The 17,816-nt window shown below is 42.6% G+C and overlaps 1 protein-coding gene and 1 long non-coding RNA gene across 3 annotated transcripts in view; one reads left to right on the top strand and one right to left on the bottom strand.

The window, feature by feature from the left end:
- The window catches only part of LOC310672020, a 261,869-nt gene that overhangs the window by 216,026 nt on the left and 28,027 nt on the right, over positions 1-17,816 (top strand). The gene's annotated exons all lie outside the window — the stretch shown is intronic.
- Positions 5,939-17,816, bottom strand: part of LOC310671991 (myosin-3) — a 32,343-nt gene continuing 20,465 nt past the window's right edge. For both annotated transcript variants that reach the window (XM_083428449.1, XM_083428450.1), the window contains exons 26-40: positions 17,179-17,568; positions 16,681-16,807; positions 15,154-15,272; positions 14,061-14,257; positions 13,356-13,539; positions 11,882-12,047; positions 10,968-11,092; positions 10,235-10,543; positions 9,805-10,008; positions 9,455-9,580; positions 8,047-8,217; positions 7,835-7,939; positions 7,656-7,751; positions 7,397-7,534; positions 5,939-6,097 (exon numbers count right to left, since the gene is read on the bottom strand). In XM_083428449.1, coding sequence (XP_083284575.1) covers positions 6,074-6,097; positions 7,397-7,534; positions 7,656-7,751; positions 7,835-7,939; positions 8,047-8,217; positions 9,455-9,580; positions 9,805-10,008; positions 10,235-10,543; positions 10,968-11,092; positions 11,882-12,047; positions 13,356-13,539; positions 14,061-14,257; positions 15,154-15,272; positions 16,681-16,807; positions 17,179-17,568 — 2,481 coding nt within the window. In that variant the 3' untranslated portion in view covers positions 5,939-6,073. The remainder of the gene's footprint in view (positions 6,098-7,396; positions 7,535-7,655; positions 7,752-7,834; positions 7,940-8,046; positions 8,218-9,454; positions 9,581-9,804; positions 10,009-10,234; positions 10,544-10,967; positions 11,093-11,881; positions 12,048-13,355; positions 13,540-14,060; positions 14,258-15,153; positions 15,273-16,680; positions 16,808-17,178; positions 17,569-17,816) is intronic.

The raw sequence follows: 17,816 nt of genomic DNA, 5'->3' as shown, positions 1-17,816 counted from the left end.
ATGTGCCTGGTCTCACTTCTGGTAGTGGCACTGCTACCACCTTTCCATTGTCAGCAAAACACAGCCATAGTGCGGGGGATAATAATCTGAGATAAAGCAAAATTCAAACTTGAAGGCAGGGCTTTGATCTTCAGTTGTCCTGGGTTGTTGTTGTTTAAGAATTCAAGTAGAATTTATGGTATCTTGTTTAAGCATGTGTGCGTTTTCTTGCTTAAAGGTAAAGGTAAAGGGACCCCTGACCATTAGGTGCAGTCGTGGCCGACTCTGGGGTTGCGGAGCTCATCTCGCTTTATTGGCCGAGGGAGCCGGTGTACAGCTTCCGGGTCATGTGGCCAGCATGACTAAGCCGCTTCTGGCAAACCAGAGCAGCGCACGGAAGTGCCGTTTACCTTCCCACCGGAGCGGTACCTATTTATCTACTTGCACTCTTACTTGCTTTCGAATTGCTAGGTTGGCAGGAGCAGGGACCGAGCAATGGGAGCTCACCCCATCGCTGGGATTCGAACTGCCGATCTTCTGATCAGCAAGTCCTAGGCCACAGCACCACCCACGTCCCCTTGCTTAGGAACAGCATATTTTAGATCAATGTGCATATTATATGTGTTCCCTGGCACTTATGCTGTACACACATATTAGGCATGGCTCACTTGCTGTCATATTTCCATGTGTGAATATTTCAGTCAAATGCTTGGAAGAACCACCAAGCACCACGGAGTAGAGAACTTTAGGAAAGGGATGCCCCCACAAGGCCAATTATTCATGGTGCAATTGGGGCTCTAGAGTCTGAGCTTTCATTGGGAAAAACAACCACCCAAAGAAAGTCTCTAGCCCTTCTGGAAGGTGAGCTATTCATCAAAAAGTGCATCCTGACTAGAGGTAGGGTTACAGGTTTCGTATTGCTCTGCAGAGCCGTTCAAGAAGTCTGACGCGGGTCCTTTCTTCTATTCTGATGAGCTGGGAAATAATCCTCTCCTGTTCTCTTTGAAGGGAACTGTGACAGTCTGGTGGTTGCAGCAGCTAAACATAGGCCTGCTTATATGTCTTCTTTGGGATTTTTGAGGTGGTTTGGGGGCAGCAGGTGGTGGTTGAGTGGTGGCAGGGAGCACATTTTGTTACCAGAAGGGCTTTTCCTAAGTTGGGTTGCAACAGTGGCACTACCATCATACAAATAGATAGTAAAAATTATAATAATAAAGTGGTCCCCAAATGCACATTTGGGTGAAAGGTCTGAAATAGTTGAAGGCTACTGGCTCAAAGGATGCACCAGTCATGAAACTAGACTCTTAAGTTTATTGTCTCTCCAACAAAAAACGGGACAAGGAAGCTCCTCACAGCCAAGATACAACTAACTCCAGTGCCATCTAGTGACTAAAGTATGTAATCACACTATCCACACATGAAGCTACAAAGGTGGGGAAAACTTAACTGTCACACTGCTAAAAAGTCTCAACAGATAATCTGCCTGAGCAACTCAAACAACAAGCGGAGCAAAAGCAGAATATATTAAGTAAGCTATAAGAATAAAAGATAGCTATTGGAAGGAGGCAGGATAAGTGCAAAAAGTTCAGGGTTTTTGAAAAAGTAGATGTGTTATGCTAGGGTGGCAGAGCACTTTAATTATACAAACTTAAATTTATGATATGCATTTGAAACCCTCCTGTGAAATACAATCTAGAGTCATCCAAGTCAAACCCTTGATCTGTTAAGCTCAATTTTGTCTACACTGACTGGCAACAGCAATCCAGATGAGATCCCTCCACCCCAATCCTACCTAGAGATATGAGAGATTGAGTCTAGGGAAACTTTAACATGCAGAGCATGTGCTCTGTTGAGCTACATCCCATCTCTATGATAACTAGTTACCCTCATTTCTGCCTTTGTAATTTCTAGATTGACTTACTGTAATGTGCTGCATGCATGGCTGTCCCTCAAGATGATCCAGAAACCTTAAATGGCTTTAAAACGTAGCTGCCTATAAGTTATCAACCAAAGGCTATTGTAAACATATGATACATATTTTGGAACAACTTCATTGGTTTTCAGTTTCTTTCCAATCCTAGTTCAGGGTGCAGCTCGTGAATTTTAAAGCTGTTCTGTTTTGTAGTACAGAAATAGCAAGGAAGAGATGGTAAATGATAGAGGCTATGAAAGACAGTAACTCATTTCACACTTGACGTATCCAGTCTTCTGTCTCTCAAGAGCCTTAATCAAAATAGTTCTGAGCACACAGATATCTGTCACCATGCCAACTTTGCTGGGATTTGTAATATATCCTGCAGCCCTTGCCCAGTTTTAGGAAGAAAACATCCAGTAACATATACTAATACAAGGTGCATTTCATATTTAGAAGCTGAATAGCAAGGAGTAACATGGGCATAGAAATACTCAGAATGAATCCTATACATTCCTTTGCACAATATAAATAACTGTCTTATTTGATCAAGCCAATACTGCATCCTCTATCTAGAACACACCTTTGCTTTCTCTGCCATTATAAAGCAATATTCTCTCATGTACTGCAAAACAAGCATTTCTATGTTTTGGATATATTTCAGTACAATCCTACTGATGTCCACTGCGGTTTGTTCTGACTATCTGACATTGTATGAACAACACAACCAAAGTTGTTCCTAATTAGTTGCCACCTTTTTTCTTGGAAAGCTACATTGCTTTTTTACAGCTGCATGACAGGCAGGAATTCAGCAAATGAACCATTACTGTGTCTGCATGCTGGGAAAACTTCACCTGCTGCAATTTGCCTTATTATACAGTTATTAATGGCAAATGATCCCAGCCAGAAAAGTATTGTCAACTTTACTCCTAATCCATATTTTTTATTCTGTTCTCCTCAATATTGCTTTTTGTTGCACAGTATCAAGAAGCCATAAATTAGGACAATAATGCCTATCCACATCAGACGGAATGGTTGTTTCACATTTATTGCAAATACTGTAAGCTGTTTACAGGCAGACTACATTAGGCTGAAAAACTCAATAACCTCAGGGGCGGGGGGAATTGTGGCATCTGAAATAACCCCTAATTTCAATTGGTGCAAGTAGCAATAAGCCTGCTGGAATATGAATAGGGTCCACCATTCTAAAATCTCGTACAGCTGTCAATGCTTCCATGATATCATGGTCCTTTTTAACAGGATACTGTGGGCAATCTCGGCCCTGTGGAATGCCTTGCATGTTTATTAAGAGAGCATGTAACCACAGCAAGACTCTTCTAAGACTGTCTATAGTTAGACTTTTGGAAGAAGCACATGTCCTTCCTAAGTGAGATGGCATCTGGACCTTGTCAAGTGTGTCAGCTTTCACTCTCAGACTCTTGTTTCCCAGCATATATTTGTGCAGAGATTCCAAGCTGCATTGAGGCTCCACCTTAAGGGTGATATTGTTTTCTTCTCATATTATCACAGTTTAGCCATCAGTGATGAGGATTCTTTTAATGATTTACGAAGATGTAATGCCACAGACAGATGTAGAGGGGAGTTGAGCTCTGTGTCCTATCTTCAGCTTTGCTAACAAAAGGGTTGGGAGCACCAGAATGGGGTTTGGGGAGTTAGAAACTTGTTGTGACATGCCAACTGCCTAGATAGTGACAAACATATTATGAATCTTCACACCCTCATTCCACATTCTGGGCAGCCTTATGCTGGGGGACAGGATGTGGGGACTCATGGTGGGAGATAGTGATATGGAGTACTGGTTATATGGGCACCATGCTTTATGGCTGCAATGGAAGTGACACAAGAATGGCCTCTTTGGGAAGAGGGAGCCCTACTTCAATGGATTTCCCACACCACTAAGAACTGAACTGCTGTAAGGAAGCTTGACAGAAGGATGGAGATGGAAGTTTAGAGTTCCTAGTATGTTCGTAATTTAACACTCTGTTGTCAGTAGCCTCTGTGTTAGAAACAGTAAAGCTTTTCTTGCAATATGACTAGTTGGGGAACTTCTGCAAAACATTTTATGTGGCCTGTAGCCATTGCTAGAGGACAGTCATTCACATTTGTCCTCCCATCTGTTCCCTAGAGAAAAGTATTTTCTTCTGAGTAATTGAGCTATATAGAAGCCGGTGCATTTCAACATTAAGTTTAGGGCATGCTATTTTAAAAAAAGAATCTGATCTCACCTGAAGGAGCTGTTTCTCAAAGGTGTTGAAAGCGTGGCATGGGCCTGCCTTTTCTGGGGCTAGCTGTATGCATGTTAAGTTTTTATGTAGGCAGGATTGTTTCCTGCTGTGCTGCATTGCTTCACTTACTTGTTTTTTATACATTGTTATGAGTTTGTGAGGGTAAGCTGTATGCCTGAGCCCCCATCTAATTCCTGGATCCATCACAGATTCGATTGCTGGAATAGCCAGGCTAGCTTCCTGGTGAGATAATGGCCCTCTAGGTATGGGCTATTAAGATAACAAAGGAACTGGTGCTGTGCCAGACTGAAAATGGGTGGGCCTCCCTCAACTCACTGTTAGTTAGAAAGACAAAGATCAGAGTTGGGAGTTGAGCTATGTGAGCAAGAAGCTAGACACTGGAAGTGGCAAGTTGAGTAACTGGAAGAAACTGAGCCATGCTTGATTTCTCTTACTGTTGTTATTTATTAAACTTGTATATTGCCCTTTATCCGAAGATCCCAGGGTGGTTCACAAGACTATGGCTTTGGGAGAAGCACCCCCTTTGGGGGTGTTAATGCTCAGGTTACATATGTGTGTAAACCATATATTATAAATGCACCACAGTCTCCACTGTCTCTCATTCCAAGGAAACTGAACCCTGTATAAGTGAGCAACAATATATTAAAGGTAAAGGTAGCCCTGCCCGTACGGGCCAGTCTTGACAGACTCTAGGGTTGTGCGCCCATCTCACTTAAGAGGCCGGGGGCCAGCGCTGTCCGGAGACACTTCCGGGTCACGTGGCCAGCGTGACAAGCTGCATCTGGCGAGCCAGCGCAGCACACGGAAACGCCATTTACCTTCCCGCCAGTAAGCGGTCCCTATTTATCTACTTGCACCCGGGGGTGCTTTCGAACTGCTAGGTTGGCAGGCGCTGGGACCGAGCAATGGGAGCGCACCCCGCCGCGGGGATTCGAACCGCCGACCTTTCGATCGGCAAGCCCTAGGCGCTGAGGCTTTTACCCACAGCACCACCTGCGTCCCTAACAATATATTACTTGTGCATTTTAGATTGATTTATCCCTGTTTTGTTTTTATCCTTTCCATTAATGTTTTTTGTGTGTTTGTGTTTGTGAGTCGCTTTGAGTGTCATTTTTTAAATATAAAAAGTGACTAATACAAATGAACCCCTATTGCAAAATACTGACAGTCTACAGATTGTCCATGCCCTTGTGTGCAAACATTGCATTTGGCAATTTCCTTTTTCAGCCACCAGAAGTCACACTTCAATGAACAGTTGTGATATATTGAAGGAAGGGATTGGGAGTCTCAAGTCTGGGGCCCCAAATGCAGTTCCTCCATGCTTTTCTATCTGGCCCTTGAGACGTCCTTCCCCCGGGCAACACAACTCGCCCTCCTTCCTTCACTTTTGCCTGTCTGGAAGTGTCCTTGAACTGTGAGATGGAGTCTCTTGCTTATATGACGGGAAAGGCATGTGTATTTCTTGTGCATAAAAACCTCTGGCTGTTGCTTGGCTGGAATTGTAGCCTTTGGCTGTTTGCCCAGAATATAGGTAAGAAGCAAGATAAGTAACCTCGCCCATCATTGCAGTATCCCTGGTATCATTGGCTGGTAAGCAAACACCATAGGGACATAATCCAGATGTGTCCTCATAGACAGTGGCTAGCTGCTGCCTCTTAGGTAAAGAAGAAATATAGCAAGTAGCATCTGCCAAGCAACTCCTGAGGTATCAGCATTGCAACCACTTTCACTTTTTATTATGTCTGCAGATTACAACACAAAGAACAAAACTCACCAAGTCTTTAAGCAAAGCAAAATTTATTTTCTATTAGGGCTATTGAGGAAAGATCACAGGCTTACTACAATTTCAAGCAACATCATGAGGACATATATGCATTTTGCATACATTCCAAGCTTCTTCTGTCCTGCAGTAGATTTACTCTTCACTTTCTATGATTACCTGCCACAAACAAAACAAACAAACTCAGTACTTGTTAAAATGCAAGGAGAACAATGTGCCGTTTCAGCCACTATCTTCTTGAGAAATGGGAAGCAGGGCTCACGCCATCAGCACTGCTGAAAAACCAGCTCCACCAGGCCTCCTCTTTATCAAGTGGCAGAATGATAGAAGACATTCTATCAGGCTTCCTTAGTAGGAAAGATGAGAAGCAAAGTCATTTGCCTTTCCCAAAGTCCAGCTCCATGAGGCACTCGTGGCCCTGAGTTGTTTCTCAGCCAGCTGTCATCACAAGAACAACTGTTGAACAATTGGCACCTGAGTTTGCTTTTTTCCTCTTCCCTGCCTGTTCCTTTTCCCATGTCTGTAGCACTTTTTATATTGTAACCAGATTGTCTTGTTTAAATTCATTGTATGTAAGCCACATAGTAATAGTAATAGTAATAATAATAATAATAATAATAATAATAATAATAATTTATTATTTGTATCCCGCCCATCTGGCTGGGTTTCCCCAGCCACTCTGGGCTTCCAACAAAGATTAAGAATACTCAAGAAGCCTCTTTGGCTGAAGAGGGGGGTGCAAATGGTCTAAATAAATGAAGGCCAAATATATTTGAATTCAACAGTGCCACTCAGCTAATGGTAAGGCTTCTATCAATGGAAGAGGAAAGGAAGCTCCTTCTACTTGCAATTCCCCAGGATCTCCTCTAAATCTGCTCTGAGGGACTCCCAACCCTCTGGAGCAGATTTAGTGGATGTGGGACCTGACCATTTGTGCAAGTTTGGGTGACTAGGGCTTAAATCAGGGTTAGCCAATGTGGTGTCCTCCACATTGGTGGACTACAACTCCCATCATCCCTCACCAATGGCTGTGCTTGCTGGGGCTGATGGAAGTTGTAGTTCAACAACATCTGGGGGACACCATGTTGACTATCCCTGGCTTAAATGGATAATATACTTGTGTCTTTGAACTGGGGTTTTACAAGACTAACTCCTGCAAAAGCAAGGGGGCACTTTGGTTTTCTGAATAAGCCTCTTATCAATACACTGTAGCCTGAAGCCACACTCTCTCCTTGCCTAATTCCATTGGCTACACTGATGCTGAAGCCACAGCGAATTTGAACCCAGAGCTATTAAGTGTGTTGCTTCTTCCACTCTGTGCAGCATTCTTAATGGCTCCTTGCTGGATGCTCAGATTCCTTTTCATACATCCACTGTTGCAGCAGGGATTTGTAAAAACACAGTTGCATCATTGTGGAGGGACAGATTATTTGGCATCTGGTCTGTGGAGGCACTTACCTTTGTGGTAGAAACTTCCCTGGTCTTTGCCCGAAGCTTATTGACCTGAGACTCAGCAATATCAGCCCTTTCCTCTGCCTCTTCCAGCTCATGTTGCGTTTTCCTGAATTTGGAGAGGTGGACGTTGGCCTGTTGGTCCTATAATCAGAAAGCAATAGCACACAAAAACCCAAAGTCATACCTCTGATGTCAAAGCTGAGACCTTATGCATTTTGTACAAATGACCAAAAATGAAGCTTGTGTCTTTCAAATAACTCACAGCCTCCTCTGCTTGTCTCTTGTAGGATTTGACCTTCAGCTGAAGCTTATCCACCAAGTCCTGTAGCCTTATCACATTCTTCCTGTCCTCTTCACCCTAGAAAAGTGGCACCTGATTAGGTGATACGTAAGTTGTCAAAGAAGTATTGGGAAGCACTGGCTCCTTCCTTTCCCTCTTACCTGGAAAGTCAGCTCTTTGACTCGCCGTTCATACTTGCGAATACCTTTAATGGCTTCTGTGGCTCGCTTCTGCTCCCCCTCTAGTTCAGACTCTAGTTCTCGGATCTAGGAGGTCAAGTGAAGCATTAATTTCCTTAGCAACTCTGATATAGGGTCCTCTGACCTATGGAGAATTCTGATGCTTGCCACCAGCTCCCAACCCCAGTGTTTACCCTGGCCTCCATTTTCTGGATCTGCTTCTTCCCTCCTTTCAGAGCAAGTTGTTCTGCTTCATCCAGCCGAAGCTGCAGATCCTTCACTGTCTGATCCAGGTTCTTTTTCATTCTCTCCAGGTGAGCGCTAGTGTCTTGCTCTTTCTTCAGCTCCTCTGCCATCATGGCCGCCTTGACATACAAACAGTAGACCCCAGTCAACAGGTACACTCGGAGCAAAGGGCAGAAGCTCAGCAGAGTTTGAAAGTTCAACTTGTGACCACCAGAAATGGCCTGCTGGGACCACCTCAATAAGTAAGCCATCCCAAAGAATGAATTAACATTCAAACTATTAACAAAGGTGCTGGGCTCATTATATAACATTGAACGGAAACATTTATGAATTTCCAGTATCACTGGCATGGTGCAGAGAAGGTCTTCACACAACACTATATGAATGACACATTTCATAGTTCTTGGAGAGGCAGCCATGTCAGTTGGTTGCAGACGGCACAGCAAATAATCTTATGGCACCTTAAAGGCTAACTCATTAAGACATAAGCATTCATGAATTGGAGCCAAATTCATAATGTTTGTGTGTCATCCATCAGACACAACCACATGAGATCTGCTTTCCTGTGAGGGCATTCCTTGGGGTAGAGGTTTGCATGTGAAATCTTGTGATCATGTAGAAAGAAGAAAGAGCTGGTCGTGTATGTCTTTCACCTGAAATCAGCAGGTCCACCTGGTTACACCATTTCCCCAGCCGACAGGGATTGGGGTCAAAGAAGAATGACTCACATATGGCCCTAGCTGTGTGACTGAAGGACATTTTGTGCAAAACATATTTAGATTCATCGTTTGTATGATGGGCTACATAGAGTTGTTTGCCACTGTTTTTTCTCTTGCAAAGGCTCTGCACTTCAACAGCTGCATGGCAGGCAAACATTCAACAGGGATGGCATGGAAACTCAGTGATGGGGAAAATGTACGCAACTGTTTGCAAATGATAGCATGCTAGCAAAAAGACCAGGGTTTTAAGCAGGCCATCTTGTGAAACTGAGCTTTGTTCCTTTAGGGGAAATAGATGAAAGGAGCATAGCAACTGGGGCTGGGGGAACTGGTAGTGCTTGGAGACTGTATTAATGTCCTTCCCTATTTGTTCCAAGGTATATAAGGGTTGAAGCCACTTGAGGCAACACTTTCACGCATGCCCCTTTAGAGGCGCACTTTGAAGGAATAGAGGCTCTTCTTCCTCCTTCTATCAGTTTGTGAAGGCATACTGAAGGAAAAAACTGTTAGCCACTCACAGAAGGACTGGACAGCTCTAGAATGATCACTGTGATCAAGTGCCCATGAGCCAACAAAAATTGTTATAGATAACAGCAAGGTTTTGTGGCAACCACTGAAAGAGAAAAGAAGCTCTTACATCTGTGATGGCTTTCTTTGCCTTCTCCTCTGCATTTCTGGCCTCTTTAATGGCATCTTCCACTTCACTTTGAAGTTGAGAAATATCAATTTCCAGCTTCTTCTTTGTGTTAATAAGGCTGGTGTTCTAAACAAAAGACACAGTGAGGATGTTTTAGTGTCTCTTATGCTGCAGTTTCTAGTAATGATTAAGCAATTATTCCTCGTCATACTTGGAGGCAGCATGTCTCTGTTTACCACTATAGAGCACGTCAGTGGCCACGGTTAGACATCGAATGTGAGATTAGATGGACATTTGAACTAATGTAGCATGGCAAGATTTATTGTTATAGTGACAACTGTAGCCCATACTTGCGTGTGAAGAAGTTGCACGCGTTCATTTGCATCTAGAAGCTCTTGTTCAGCTAACTTCCTGCCCCTCTCTGTCTGTTCTAGAGCTGCCCGGAGCTCCTCAATCTCAGCCTGCATCAGATTAGCTCTGCGTTCAATCATAGCCACTTGCTCTTTCAGATCTTCTTGGCCTCGGAGGGCATCATCCAAATGTAGCTGTGTGTCCTAAACACAACAGGGGGAAGTGTTTAGCAGAACTGAATTTCTATTATTCATATAAAGCGATAGTGGTTAACATATGACCCTCCAGGATGTTGTTGGACTCCACTGCCCATCAGCCCTAGCCAACATGGCCAGTGGTCAAGGACAATGGAAGCTGTAATCCAACAACATCTGGAAGGCCACAGATTAACCACTCTTGATATAAAGGATACATTGAAAAGATAAGTACCTTAAGCTGCCCTTGGACATTCCTGAGGTGTTTCTGTGTCTCAGCTGCAAGGCGGTTTGCATGGCTCAGCTGGATCTCCATTTCATTTAAATCTCCCTCCATCTTCTTCTTAATCCTCACAGCTTCATTCCTGCTCCGTATTTCTGCGTCCAATGCACTTTGCATTGTGTCCACTGTTCTTTGGTGGTTCCTCTTCAGCTGATCAATTTCTTCATCTTTCTCAGCAATCTTTCTATCGATCTCGGATCTCACCTGAGTCAACTCAAGCTGAATGCGAAGGATTTTGGCTTCCTCATGTTCAAGAGCACCCTATTGAGGAAATGTTGGAGAAATAAAGCAGCACAGAGATTTGTGATTGGAGGAAACTTAGATTACTTTTCTCCTTCTTGATCTTACCACAGTGTAGTAAAACATAGTTAACTAATATCTGTTAACAATTTAACACCAATATGGAAGTCACTGTAGAAGTTTCCTCAAAGATTAGGTGTGATGTGACTTCAGAGAATCCTATATCCATATTGCCCTTTAGCTTAAACAATGTCCACCATGCCATGATGACCATCTGGCAAACAAATCGTTGGTGGACCAAGCTCAGCTTGGTATGTGGTTTGTGGTTTGTGGGAATCCGATGCAACAAATGAGCATCTCCAACTACCACACTCCAAAAGACTTTTATAAAAACCTAATTATTTGCCATTTGTACTTTATTTCCTACTGTTTTTTGGCATCTTACCTCTGCTTCCTCTAGAGCCATCTGCATATCAGATTTCTCCACTTCTATCTGCTTCTTGGCCTTCTCAAGTTCATGGATAATTTTGCCACTTTGACTAATTTGTTCTGTAAGATCAGCTATTTCCTCTAGGAAGAATCAAACATACACACAGCTGATAAAGGGTGAAATGCCTCCAGAACTAGAAACACACACACATGGGCAAAGAGCTGCTCTGCAAACAGAGGTGATACTTGTGCCTTCATCTGTCTGCTTCAGAACAGTTCACAAAACTCATTTTGTATTATGAAAGATATCCCAAATGCTCCCAAATATGATGCATGAGCCATCATAAATTCCCCCCCCCCAAAACCTAGGAAATTCTTTCAGTTTTACCTGTGATTACCACCAGCTACAGAGAAAGTTGGAACTGCTTACATGGACAAAAATGCATTGTGTGAAACTGAACCAACCAATTGCTGTTGCCAATACTTGCTAAGGACATTTATGAGATTTGTGTGGGGCAGTCAATTCTGAAAACTGCCATTAGTGATATCAAGTTAGCCTTGCCTTCTCATCACAGGATGAGAATGAGAATGTGCAGAGATCTGGAAATTCTGAACGCTTTTAATTCTAATATTTTCTTAAAGTCCTAAAAGGCTTAAAGGCTAGAATGTGCTATGATCTGACACCTGCTCTAGTCTTCTCTTGATTTTTGGTCACAGTTCTGCACAAAGATGGACAGTTTCTGAATCAGTGCAGCTTCCATGATATGGAGGTGCAATGATGAGGATATTTCTGCTTGTTGTACCACTGCTAAAGGCACAGAGAAAAGTCAGCATTCCCTGCATATCCCTGAGTCCCTCTGCACTGTGAATTATCATTGCTAGAGTCAAAATAACCAACAAATAGAAAGAAGGCCAAAAAAGGAAACTTACGCTGTAGGTTCTTGTTTTCTCGCTTGATTGTTTCCAGCTGATCTAGTGTCTCCTCATAAGCATTCTTCATTTTGAAAAGTTCAGTGCTCAAGGAGCGTGACTCCTTTAAGGAACCTTCTAGCTCTGACTGGCTCTCCTCATACTTGGTCTTCCATTCTGCCAAAATCTTAACATCCATTGTGTTTTAGTTAGTTAGTTGCCGTTTTATTTGCCTATGATTTTTCTTTGCTAAACTAGTCTTCTCAGTAACAGTTCTGTTCATCACTGGGAAGAAGGCAGTGACAGTTCACAGGGGGTTTCTCTACCTCTTTATTTTCTGTGCCAAACAAAGTAACAGGAAGCCTTGGCTGATAAAACTATACACTGCAATTCCACCAGCCACCACTCTCTGTCCCCAAGCAATTCTCTGACAATCTTTTTCCCAAACACGCAATAGCACTCTTGACCTCAGAGCAGAAGGTCAGGGCACCTGTCCCTCAGTCATGGCAACATCAATATGTGACACGCATGGTCAGAAAGCACATGACACATCTACCTTGTTAAAGTTAAGCAGCAACTCTAGTTCATGCCTGGATGGAACAACTCCTAGGTACTCTATATGTGCCACCTCAAGTTTCATAATAAAAGAAAGTTGGGATCTTAACACAATTGTGAAACAGCCATCACAAACCAATTCCCAATAGCAAAGTAGTCATACAGCCCAAAATCATGTCAAGCATGCTGGGCATAAGTACAGGGGTGATGCAACCCTGAATCAGGAAACTGAATGGTTTCCCATTAATAAACAAATACAGACACACATTTGTAAGATCCTTCTGTCACAGGCTATGGGCTCTGCATGGTGCCCTCATTCCTCAAATCTGGGCCAAATTGCTGGTGTCCCTCTGACATCAGAGAATGGGCTTAAATATTTCAGTATACTTGAAGGAGCGTCTCTACCCCCATTGTTTGGCCTGGACACTGAGTTCCAGTGCCAAGGGCCTTCTCGCGGTACCCTCACTACAAGAAGTAAAGTTACAGGGAACCAGGCAGAGGGCCTTCTTGGTAGTGGCTCCTGCCCTGTGGAACACCCTCCCATCAGATGTCAAAGGAATAAACAACTATCTGACGTTTAGAACACCCTCCCATCAGATGTCAAAGGAATAAACAACTATCTGACGTTTAGAAGACATCTGAAGGCAGCCCTGTTTAGGGAAGCTTTTTTTTAATGACTGATGTTTTAATGTATTTTTAATCTCCTGTTGGAAGCCGCCCAGAGTGGGCAGGGTATAAGTAATAAATTTTTTATTATTATTATTATTATTATTATTATTATTATTATTATTATTATAATATTAGTAGTAGTAGTAGTAAAGTAGTAGGTAGAAGTGAGAGTCAGATTCAAATTCAGAAGCAAGTGGAGTGTATCTGCTAGTTTGAGACGAAGAGTGCCTATTTCTCATCTACGGGCTGATACTATAGAGGAGAAACACACCTTGTCAAAATTCCTTTGCTTCTTATCCAGAGCAGCTGCTAGTGCATTTGCTCTCTCAACGTCCACCATCATGTCTTCCACTTCACATTGCAGCCTTTGCTTTGTTTTCTCCAGGGAAGCACACTTGGAATTCACAGCTTCAACTTGTTCTTCAGCTTCTTGAAGCCTCTGAGCAAGCTTTTTCCTTAAAGAAGTCAGATTGTAATGATGATGCCCCTTTAACTACTAAGGTTGCCCTTAGTAGCACAGTATAGTTTACAGTATCTTAGCCACCTGCATGCTTGTAGAACAGATAGGCAAGTCCAAGTAAATTCATATTCTGAATCAGGTTATTATGCATTTTGGCAACATCATTAATTAAAATGTGAGTCCTCCTGGATTTTGGGTGGGGTGTCAGATTTTAATCAGAAAGTTATGTTGTCAAATTCTAGTTTATTCTTTAATGTGACAGAATTAATTGGACTAAAATCCAGTCACATGGGTACTGTCATCTGTAAATCCCAGCACTTTCATGATTTCCACCGTGCTGAAATATATGCTGAAGATCATGAATGTCTGTCCCTTCATCTAAGAATGAGGAACCAAGTGCCCAGTTTGTAGTGTTCTCCCCACATGGATAGGTTACTGTTATGAACATAAAATGTGGTTGAATGTAATGTGTGAAAATGGCTTATTAGCATGCCACGTCTCACCCCCAACACTTACTTGGCCTCTTCCAGTTCCTCTGTGCGTTGAATGGCATCTGTCTCATATTTGGTTCTCCACTGGGCCACTTCACTGTTGGCTTTAGACAGGGCACGTTGGAGTTCACTCTTTGCTTCTTGTTCCTCTTCATATTGTTCCCGGAGCAAGTCACAGTCATGGCGAGCAGATTGTAAGGCATGAGCCAGTGCATTCTTTGCCTAAGAACCATAAACCATGCATCCATTTATAACTGAATTCATTCCATAGATTCTTACATTGGTGCTCTTGGAACAATGCCTGTAGTGTTTTGCATGTATAATCTCAGAGTAAAGCTATCCTGACAGAAGTCAGGATGAAGCAAGAGGCTACTTTATTCACACAAAACTCAAGCAGTTTACAGTACTGAAAAGACTTATGAGTGCCCAAGAAAGTATTCCAAGTCTTGGATTACTGTAAATTAATCATGTCGCCTGCAAGACCAGCAGACTCACTGGTGGTAATATGTGGTAGGCTACCTAATTGTGACAGTGTCATACAAGAAAGTATCATAGTGATCTGGAGTGAGTTAAAATATTTGTTTATGCCAGTAATACTTACACCTGAAATGTTTAGATTTTTTTTTTAAAGGTACCTTGATATTCACAAATAGTGAGTTGGTATTTTGTTTGACAGATATGAGGAAAATTAAAAACTGGAGCACAATTCTGTGCATATCTGCTAAGGAGTGAGTTCAATGAGTCTTGGGCTGTAATCCAAACCCATTTTCTCCACCAAACTGAGTGCCATTTACTACTCAGTAGTTGTATAGGATTGTGCTGTTATTCCCAGTGCATCTGTAGACCTAGCCTGATAGCATGAGATATAATTAATTCGGATGATGTAGTCATGGTTTCCGCTGAGTCCATAAGCAGATACATCCCCTCTCAACTTTTAGACATAGTTCCAATGACAGCTCATCATGGTACAGTTGTGTTGCATATTGGAAGGGTTGAGATCCTGCTGACAGATGTGTCCACTAAAGTGTTGAAAATTTAAATTAAATTCTTCCTATGTTAATGTATTCCTTTTAATGAATCAAGAGAAATGTTCCCCAGCAGTATGGACTTATGAATACCTTGGTCTCTTCCTCCAGGTGCCTCTTTAGTTCTTCTATTTGCTGAGTAAATGCTTGCTTGCTTCTGGAAAGCTGGGATATTATGCTCTCCCTTTCCTCAAGTTGACGTGCCAGTTCACCTGTGACCAAAGAAGACAAATTCTTAATTTGCTAATAGCGGTGATGTTCACTATAACCTTAGGTGTAATTCCATATCTCCCAGGCTTAATTCACAGTGTGAGCTTTATTAACCATATGCCTTTAAGAATTATCCTCCCGCAACAATCTTCCTTTCACAGATCTGCTGGTCCAGAAGTAGCAGGGCGTGAACCTTCCTAGAAAATACACACAGGTCCCACCATCCGCACTTCAAAATTATGCCCAAACCTTGCTATATGCACCACAGATTCACTTATCCAAACAGCCCACTTCCTTGTTTTTTTTTGTGTTTTGTTGGCTGGCAGCAGCCATTTTCAAGCAGAAACCACAGAGAGTGGGAAGCAAGACTGGATAAATCAGAGAGCAGGGGAAACAGGACAGGTCAGGGAGCAGGAGAGTTAGGACAAATCAATTTTTCCCTCTGTCTCTTTTTTGCTGATCAGTTGCAGCCATTTCAAGAAGAAACCATGGAGGTGGGGAAGGTATCAGACAATTCCGGTATTAGAAATATTTCCATAGGAAACAATGGAAATTGTGGACTCGTTATATGTAGACACACCTAACGATTTCCAGGAAATGCATTGGGGTCGTAAAACAGGACCTGCATGTACACTCCAACATAAAAGTCTAATCCCTATTATACTGGACTTGGGGTTTGCTGCTCAGTGATGCTTGAAATTCACTCTGAATTTGCTGGAGACAGTTTTGAATGCCTCTTTTTTTTAATGTTCAGTGCATCTTACAAAGCAGAAGTGTGCACAGCGGCTCCCATGGTGAGATAGTTGTGAGCGAAGTGTGGGTGCAGCTCATTTCTCACTAACGAGCAGCTTGTAAGTTGCACCAGAAGCACAAAATCAAGAAGCGCAAGTCATTTGTGTTCCCTCTTTTGTGCAACATACAAATGGCCATCAGATGAACTCCCTTCCGTGTTTTATTAGCCCGCATGTTCCAGGGCTCAGCCTGACATTCACAATATGGATTCAGAGGTTTAGTCTAACATTTTGTTTTCTCTTCATCTGCCATTGCACCGGTTATTCAGCTTCCCTTGTTACTTCAGCAACAAGCTAGACTGAAGTTCCAAGAATACTCTTTAAAAAATGAAAATCTACCTCCACACTCAACCACCAGATTATCACCTCAGTGCTCTGCCAGCAGAATACTTGAATTTAAACCAGTTTAGCCCCATGATAGCCTGGTTTGTGTTTATTGGTGCTTCTGAAAGCTAACCTCAGAAGCACAGACTAAAAATGTGTTGCAGGAACATGAGACATTGCATAGATTCCACAGAACATAAATAATAAAAACCGTTCACCTTGAAGCAAATGATGGAAAGAAAACCCTGGAATGGCCCTTGTTTGCATCTTGCATCCCCACTGTTTTCCTCCTTACCTGTCTCAGCCTGCAGACGGGCTTTCTGTGTTGTTAGATCAGTCACTGATCTCTGGTTTTCCTCAGATTTGGCCTTTATTTCACTGAGCTGGTCCTCTAATGTACGGCACATTTTCTCTAAATTAGCCTGTGGTAGTAAGAAGTGAAATGAAACAGGATACATTATGCAGTCAGTCATGTATGTGTGTTTACTGAGAAAGTCAAAAGGAAACACACACAAAAGGAAGAATTTATTGTGAACAAAGAAAAATACATCTCAAAAATGCTGAAATGGATGAATGTTTATTATTAAATTAGCCCAATGAGTTTTGGTTCAAGTGCCTCCTTCTAGGGCTTATATGTTTCTGCCCAAAAATCATCTGCTTCAAAGACCTTGCTGGGCAAAAGATCACCTTTTCAGAATATTTGAGATACATTTCTTCTTTTTGTTCACTAAGCTAAGAATGTACATTTTGTAGTCTGGACTGTGAAGAACTACTCAAATTTACTTTCAAATACCTTAGACTTGGTAACGGACTCGAGATTGCTGGCCAGGTCATCAATCTCCATTTTGCACTCGCTCTTTTCCTTCTCCAACTTTTGTTTGACACGTTGCAGGTTATCAATTTGCTCCCCAAGCTCCGCCGTACTATCAGCATGCTTCTTGCGGAGAGTTGCAACTGTAGCTTCATGCTGCAGGGCAGATTCCTCCAGGTCACGCCTCATTTTCTGGAATTCTGCTTCCCGCTTCTTGTTAATTTCAATCTGGGCCGAAGTAGCCCCTCCAGCTTCTTCCAGCCTCTCGCTGATTTCCTCTAGTTCACGTGCCAATTCAGCCCGCTGCTTTTCTGCCTTCCCCCGAGTTGCCCTCTCAGACTCAATCTCCTCTTCCAGTTCCTCAATACGAGCCTACACAGGAGGAGGAGGGGGAGGAAGTGGTTATGGTTACCAGTAGTTGATAATGAAGTTGTTGGTTATGTGAAGATGCTGCTTCACAAAGGTTCATAAATCAAAGAACGAGAGATAAGGAAAGGAGAGACCAGGAGCTCACAATCTAAAATCAGCAGTGGAGAGATGGAAGATGCTAAGATAAATGTGAGAAAATGCAGTTACATGTACTTGGACAAGGCTGCAGTTGGGAATAAGAATTCAAGAGG

This window comes from Podarcis tiliguerta (genome assembly GCF_965153285.1).
Source record: "Podarcis tiliguerta genome assembly, chromosome: 2".
NCBI classification, from domain to species: Eukaryota; Metazoa; Chordata; class Lepidosauria; order Squamata; family Lacertidae; genus Podarcis; species Podarcis tiliguerta.
This window is presented reverse-complemented; position numbering and strand designations above follow the sequence as displayed.